Source organism: Pezoporus wallicus, unplaced genomic scaffold, assembly GCF_028554395.1.
Source record: "Pezoporus wallicus isolate ANWC-B61680 ecotype Strahan unplaced genomic scaffold, APGP_CSIRO_Pwel_v1 scaffold_7107, whole genome shotgun sequence".
Taxonomy (NCBI): Eukaryota; Metazoa; Chordata; class Aves; order Psittaciformes; family Psittacidae; genus Pezoporus; species Pezoporus wallicus.
Window position 1 is genome coordinate 7,671,112 of NW_026642114.1, and position 8,406 is coordinate 7,679,517.

Genomic DNA, 8,406 nt, shown 5'->3' on the forward strand with positions numbered 1-8,406 from the left:
GAAATCCAGAACTTCAATGTGAACTTACACTTTTAAATCAGTGTTAGATGTATTTTCTACAGCACCTGGCAGATCACTTGTTTCCTCTGATGGTGGAGTCCTTGATTCCCCTTTCACTGCCAAGGGCACACAGCACCATTTCCAACACTGCCAGGGGACTACATTAAACTTGAAATGCAGAAAACTGACTGTAGCTCATTCAGTCATATATATATATATCATATATATTATTCATATATATGATGCAAATCACTGTTTAATCATAATTAAATACTTAAACTTTTTTCAATTAAAGTTCACAAGTAGAGGACATGAAGTTTTTAATTCTCACTGAAGAACCAGGCAGGTAAAACCTAACCTGGTAAAATTGTTCCTGTTTTGTTTGCAGGTTTATGGCTCGTGACTTACGCGTAAGAGACTTGATGAGTCTCTTTGGCATACTAGACCTATATAGATTATCATGTATTGCAGAATTTCCATCAATGCTAGAAACGCTGATACAGTAAAGGTACCTTGACCACAGTGACACTTACTTAACTACCCAGTACAACCTGGCTAAAGCTTCTATGTGAAACTGTGGCTGCTTTGAAACAAAGACTTCTTGATACTGCAAGGGTGGGAACCTATTCTACAGTCAGACTAACTGGGAATGTGGACAACTCTCACTTGTAACCCTAAGGTTTGTAGACAGGAAAATGGTAAAGTTTAAGAACAAAAGACCATTCCTTTTCATATGATACAATAAGGAACTATATGCATTAGATGGAAGAACATTACAGTTTTTAGAAACCAGAAAGATGGATAAGGGAGCGCAAACTCATGTTTTCTAGAGTGTTTTAAAAGTGCATTGGCTCTCTACAGAGTATACTGCTCAGCTTCTGGGCTGCCCAGTTCCCACTTTTAGCTGGACAGTGTCTCCTTTTAACCCATTAATTTGACGATTCATATTTCTCTTCCATCATGAGAAGTCTAAACAAATTGAAATCTGAGGAAACCTTAAAACAAGGGGGATTTTTTCTTTTTTTTTTTTTTTAAAGCCAATTAAAGCTGCAACCTTGTTAGTTTTGTAGAAGCTGCAACAGATAAGTATTTCAAGTAAACAAGCAGCTAAAGACCTACTGGACTAACAAACTGGAAACTCAATTTGATGGAGCTTCCATTTGGATTTCTCAACTTTTGATTGCTACATCAAACTAGTTCAAAACTTCTGTGGCTGTTCTTAGGAACTGATATGCAAGATTACCATCCGCTACACTTTCTGTTTGTACAGGAGAAAACAGGTAGAAGGTGGAAGTAGAAGTCTGTCTGCAGATTAAGATAAAATTCAGAGAAGCTCTTAATGGTTCCTGGAATATTTACACTACAGCTCTATCCATCTTTCTAAGAGGTTAATGCTTTGCTAGAATTATTTCCTAGACAGAAAACCAGTGGTGAGGATTGGAAGAAACTCTGGGAGCTAGGAAGATGTTGCACAGAGAACTTTGAGGACTCCACAAACTAGGACAGCTTTTAACATAAAGTTTTGCCTACAAATATTGGAGTGCCTGAGCTACAGGCATTTGTTTATACCAACTACAAATACTAATTTCATAACTCCTAATTACTGTGACCTATAGTTAATGTCTCTTCATGCTAATGTTCATCATATTAATTTGTTTTGGGAGACTTCTGAAGTACAGGAAGATATATTGCATAGCCTTAAATGGAAGTCCATTATCCTAAACTTATAAATATCCATAAGGCAATTAACACTATGGAGATCCAATTCTGATGAGCCTCCTCTGTACTAAAGCAAATAAAACAAGTAATACTTTGTTTGAATTGTAAGATTTAAAGTGGAAAACAGATGTGCTTACTCATATGTTAAGAGGTGAGACTTAGCACCTTAACTATGCTATGAGACCCAACTGACTTGTTTGGGTTTTCTCTTCCTTGCTGTTCTGGCTGAAACATTACAGAGGAGCTGCATAAAGAAGCTAAACTGTTGTCCCTCAAGCTGGATGTGAATCTGCTGTTGCAAACTATGACTATATTTCTAATCTACAGCATGTATGCTATGTAAGAAATCAAAGCATGTATGCTTCCAAATGCTGGCAAACCAAAGAGGGTAACTGTCTGCAGTGTCCTCATTCTAGTGAACATAGTTCATTAAAAAAAGCCTAAAACTATGCTAGCCCATATTGGAACAAAGATAATAGTGAACATAGTTCATTAAAAAAAGCCTAAAACTATGCTAGTTCATATTGGAACAAAGATAAACAGGCAACCCACAAATTATCAAGGGGGATGGTGGGAGAACCCATCAAGAAAACCCCACTGAATTTTGACTGTTAGGGAAATGTGTTATCAGTGCTACTTTTACCTGAAAAAGGATGCAAAATACATTTAATAGTACACACTAACTCTAAAGATAATGACAGAATGAAGCCTGAAGAATGTCTTGAAAGGGTAAGTCAGGGTCAAGTAAAATGCTATTCTGTGGCTTGACAGAACAACTGTCCCATCTTCTAGAGAAACAGGCATTACCAGATTTCATGCATTTGAGATTATAGGACCATCTGTGCATAAATACCTGCAGAAATAAGACTGCTAATTTTTCCAAAGAAAATAATCTTCAGTTTCAACTGAACTGATATTACTTATCAGTCAAACAACAAGTCTCCATTTCCTTAGTGCTAGACTACCTTTAGATATTAAGTATAACAACTGCTATTCAGGTGAGTGCCTTCAAAACAGCAAGCTGATGAACATACAAGCTCTGTGAACAGCTACTGTCTCTGAAGAAATGACAAGTTATAGAAGCTTTTGCTGGCTGCTTTCAATCTTTTGCTACACTATACTTACTGGACTGTCAATCTTCAATGTTTAACTGGTGCTATAAAAATTCTTTGGACAAGTGTAATAACGTATAATGAATATGCTCATTTGCCAGCAAGCATAAAATATTTTTCCTTTGGTTTCAGTCTTTTAAAATAGCAAAGTCCATGAAAGGGGGGAGTAAATGTTTCTGGCTTGAGTTTTGCGACACTAGCCACAGCATATTTCTGCACTAGTGTCATTGAGGAAGGAAAGTGTATCTCTGCATTAGAGGGTGGATTTGGGCTGTAATTTAATTTCCACAGCAGCATACCCCAATCAGTTGGAAAGCTTGTAATTAACCTCTTCTCAGGAACCATAAGTAAGCAGAATTTGTTTGAGGAAACTTTGATAATTCAATGTGAGCCGGATTTCCAGCTAAAGTGCCTGTTCCTATGTTCAAGCAAGCATTTTGAAAGTCTGCTTCCCCAACAAGGCTTTCTGCCTCATCAACTGATCTTGCCACACAAGGAATCTAATACATGCAGACCCTAGGTGTAACACTGTGTTGGTTTCTTGCGCTAAAGGCAAGTTCAGTTTGAAGTGCCAAGTTTGTAGGGTGTGCTTAAGCTGGTGGAGTTGAACTCGCTTCCTCCTGGGAGCAGAAGGAAAACTTCAAGTACTCAAAGTATAAACTTAATGGCCTTTCAGAATATGTTTTTCTTACTAGTAAATTAAATCAGCACATACAGCAGCAGAGTGGGTGGAAGATAAAGCATCTCTTTTAAATGTAATGCTTTCTAGAATACATGCTCACTCTCAGAAAAGGAAGTGGAAGTCTGAGCTGATGGCTGCCTTGAACAGAGAATGGTCACATCTGGGCATGAGTAGCTTCCTGGGTGGATGGTGCAGTGTCTCAAGGCTTCCTCTCACAAATGAGGAATATCTGTTTAGCTGCTCTTCTGGATTATTAAAGGAATGCATAGATTCCTGTTTCTTAGACTTCATACTACCTGGCCCCTGTGGCAACCATCAAAGTATTCTAGCCTGTTTGTGGAGAAGCACAGTCAGGCTTTACTAAAAACTTCTGTCAAAAATAAAATCAGTATTTTTTTATTCTGGGGGTTTGTTTGTTTCCCAATAACAAGCAAAGGAAGACTAAACTTGAGGTACTTCAACATGGAACTGCAGGGTATTTCTATTATGGCTTTTTGTCCATGCTATGGCTGCTTGAAATAATAGAAGTTTACCTTAGGTTTGTCTAATATCCTTCCCTCTCAAAGAGCAAGAAAAGCATTTTCTGCTTAAGCCAACAAACAACAAATTGGGTCATTTAATCCAAAGCTGGACAAAGGCCTTAATGTAAATTCTCCTATCCAGTAAAGACTACATACAAACACATGCAATAAGCATTTAGAAGTTTGTTTTCTAGGCTTAACTTGCCAGGCACTTCTCACTTCAACCAACAGCCATGTTTGGTCTTGTCAGAAGCTTATTCTTCTAATTGCCAGCACAAAAGGTTTTAAATCATGTTTTGACAGCTAAAATACTAATCTTCATAAATAAAAAGAACTGTCAATAACACTAGCGCAGAAGCAAAGGAACCAGATGTGGTACTAACAGCTGTGGGAGAGAACAATGATTCAAAAGTCAAGAAAAGCATCTGCTTATATTTTGATAGTAGCTATCTGTCTAAATCCAACTTAGAAAATTAGCTCCTGCTACATCTGGCATAGAGATTCTGAACATCTTGCTGGGGAAAAAAAGATGTTTAGAAATAACAGTATTAGATCAAGAGGGTATTCTGCTCACTTCTGTCCTCTTCATTGTAAAAAAGGAAAAAAACACACCAACATCAATCTTTTGGTATCTAAAGGTCAAACTAGCAAGCTCACATTTGTCTTCCAAGCTTAGAAGAATCAACTACAGTGAAATATAGGAGCTTTATATTTCACCCACCCACAGTTTGAACATGGGCTTTTGGCTTGAACTTTTCTCTACTTTGCTGAAATCCTGGGTTAGAAGGGTGCACACAGATCTTGCTTCTCTTCTAAACTCAGATCTCTCATTCCATCAGCATTATATTCAGACAATGCAGACAAGAAATGAGAGTGTTTTTTTGAAAGCCACAACATGAAGTTTTGAAATTAACTGTACAGAAAGGCATTAACACCTAGCGTATGTAAGCATTAGTGATAAAAGACATTGTATGACCGACATGACATGTGCCAGTACCTAGCAGTATGAAAAGGAACAAGGTATTTAGTTGCCTCCGGACCTGAAGACCAGGTATTTCCTTTCCGAGCAGAGAGCGCAGGCCAGAGGGGAAGAGATCAGATTCTCCTGGGACCGAAGGCACCGGCCGCCGAGCAACTTCACCTGCCCTCTCTAAAGCCGTCCTCGCTGCCGAGGCAAGGGAGTCCCTCCGCTCAGCGGCCACCGCCTTCCCACCCTGCCCGTCTCCACGGGCCGCCCGTCAGCAGCCGCCGGCGGACAGCTCCGGCAAGCCGGGGTAGGGGCCGGGGTAGGGGCCGGGGAAGCGGCGGCGGCCGCCACGCCGATGGAGGCTTTGGCCCCCTGCCACCGCCACGACAGGGACATCCCCCCACCGGAACCTCACAGTGGAGCAGGGCCGAGAGCCAGGCCCCAGCGCTAAGTGGCCTCCGTCCCGTCCCCCCTCCCCGGGCCGGTGCCAGCCCGGCGGGAAGGACGCCCCCCTCCTCCCGCCACCGGAGGGGAGGACGCCATAGGGAGGCGTTTCCATGGCAACCCCCTTCAGGCCCCGGGATCCCCCCCCCACACACACACCCGTAACCCTCCCCCCCACACCTTCCCGTCCGGGTCCCTCCCTCCCGCCTCACGGCCCCGCCGGGAGGATACAGCTTGAAGCCCCGGAGGATCTCCTTGGCCCGCTCGTCCGTGGCCGACATGGTCCTGCCGCTCCGCGCCGCGGGCGGACAGGGCTGGGCCGGTCTGGCCTGGCTGCGCGGGCCTTCAGCAGTTGTAATCCAGGCTCAACAGGACCAGTGAATGATCAAGGTGCCATCAGTATGTTCCTGGCTCCACTAGCCTCCAAACTAGCTGCTGTACAAATGAGGAGAACATGAACATTATTAAAGGTTGTGCTTAATGCATAAGGACAAGGCCACTGCCAGTATAACCAGTAAGAGATCTTAATAATAAAAATAGGTAGTATTTATTTCCCTGATACATGTGATTCATGCTTGGTTCCACACCATCAGTCTGAAAGTGTATGAACAGATCCTTCTGAATCTGGGCAGAGTGCCAGGGATACACTATGCTAATATATATATACCTTTTATTAAGAGCCTTTCCTGGGTTTTAGATAGGCTGTGTAATTGCATGCTATCCAAGGAAGAGTGACTAAAGAAGACTGATGGGAGAAAAGGCAAGCAAGAAAAAAAGCCAATCTGAAAAAGGCAGAAACAAATGGCTGTGTGTGGGAGAAGAGCCTGCCAGGTGGAAGTGTGACATGCTGGTTCACAATAGACATAAGAAACTCAATCCTGCCTCTGTTCAGGCTCCTCAGAGAGGAAAGATCCAGAGATCAAATGGATCTCATAGCAGGGAACTCCTGCAGCATTGAAGGGCTTCTCTAGCACAGGGATAGGAGCGTTTCCAGAATTTAGAGTTGGGACCTTTGTATTTTTCTGTCCAAATCTCAGAATTCCCAAATTCACCCTAGTGTGCAGGGAAGCACAGGTCTCTCATTTCTTAACTTATGAAAAATCACAAAAGAGCTTATAGCTGAAGCATAAAATTCTTGTGACTACTCCTGGCACAAGAAGCAGTGGAAAGTGTGACACCATAACTTGGAGAGTGACCAAAACCCTGAGATCTCCTCTCAAAACTCCTTTGGCTGCATTAACACAAATGACACCCTGGAGTACATTGTCTTTCCAAAGTACCTGCAAGAAAGTTGCTGCAAGCCTCACTATCCCTTGGAGGCACTTGGTACTGGAAACTTCACCTTTGCATTCACATCTCTGGCAGGTGTGACTGAGAAGTGAAAGCGAGGAGATGCCTCCAGCCTGCTTTCTGCCTCCCTAGAAGCTATTCTCTTAAGGTTTAAATAAGAGAGCTAGTGTTTTTGCAGATCAGCATAACTGGGAGATGGTTTCATAAGCCTCAGCTTCATCCCACCCCATGCTTGATGACAGGTGTTGTAAAACTGTCTATCTGCAACCACAAAGATGCAGATATCTCTCCTTGCCTGGCCAGGGTGCAAGATGAGAGTCCAGTGAGCAGCTTAGTCTCTGGACCCTGGGAAGTGTGAACAGCTTGGCAGATTCTTCAGCAGGGCCTCAGTGCTCCCATCACTCCACACTCTGGAGATGCATGCTGGCAGCTGCAGGGGTCACAAGCCTGGAAGGTGAGGATAAATGGATGAAGCATGGTGAAAGCACACACAGATGAAGAATGAAACTGCATCCAGGACCACGTTAGCATTTACACTGCCTAGCTTACCCCTGGAGCCACTGGCCATTCAGTCATATTCAGACGCTTCTGCTCTAACATAGCCACGGTGCCAACAGTTGATTTTATTTTGCTTCAAGTTACTGGCAAGTAAAATGATTACAGACACTTTAGGGACCAAATCCTAATCCTGGTGGCTAAATCTAGCCTAGTGTATGATTTCTGAATATAATGCATATTATGTGGGTTATTGGTAAGGTCCTGTGTTGTCTTAATGTACCTCTTTTCCCAAGAGTTTTTTATTTAAACTGGCTTACTTATGAAAGATAAAGATAAAAACAAGAAGTACCCACTTTCACTGTCTGCTCTCCCCTTGGTGAGGCCAGGTTCTAATTTTCTCTCCAGTGACATATCAGAATTGGGACTTTGGGAGAGGAAGAACCGACTCCAGAACTGCATCCCGAGGCATCAGGAGGTGCACGCCTACACGGGGTGAAGCTGGTGCCGCTGGTCCAGCATGCAGGAGGCAGGCATGGGCACAATGAGGTGCTGGAGGCACAGGATGCCGAGGAGCCTGAAGAACCTGAAGATGCTGAACTCAGAGAGATGGAAGCTGCAGGACAGAGGGGTGTCACTCTCTGCTGTTAATCACACCTTTCTAGACTCTGCCCCTTGCAGGTGACTTTGCAGCCTCATGCCTTGGCTTCTGACTGAGAAACCACGTTCTCAAAGTCTTTCTCTGGGGCTCCACAACCCCAGTGTTTGCAGAGATTACTTTGGATTTTTGTTCCTTTTCTCAGGCAATGCAGGAAAATAAGATGGCTGCTGACTAAAGGGGACCTGGACTGCAGAGTTACAAGGGAAGAGTTGGGGCAAGTCAAGAGATAATGCTGACGTTAAAAGATAAAACAGATTTAGTATCTTTCTGCACATAGAAAGCTGTATGGGTGAAGCAAGAGTTTGCAATAGCTGTTTAAAAGGGGATGAGCCAGCTGGGCATCCACATATTCAATAAAAAGAAAAGAAAAAAAAAGAAAAAAAAAAAAAGGAGAGAAATTTATCCCAAAAGCTGAGCTTAGCTGATGCTATCCTCCAAAGTCCATGTCAGCCAGCCAGCCTGGCTGTCGGCAGTTGGGAGGTGTTGGGACAGCCTGACTACAAGACCCTGTTGGC

General features: G+C 43.0%; 1 protein-coding gene across 1 annotated transcript in view; it reads right to left on the minus strand.

Moving 5' to 3' along the window:
• The window catches only part of PDE6D (phosphodiesterase 6D), a 39,310-nt gene extending 33,521 nt beyond the window's left edge, over positions 1-5,789 (minus strand). The window contains exon 1 of the mRNA XM_057427387.1: positions 5,677-5,789. Within this exon, the coding sequence (XP_057283370.1) occupies positions 5,677-5,726 (50 nt within the window). The 5' untranslated portion in view covers positions 5,727-5,789. The remainder of the gene's footprint in view (positions 1-5,676) is intronic.
• Between the last annotated feature and the right edge of the window lie 2,617 nt (positions 5,790-8,406).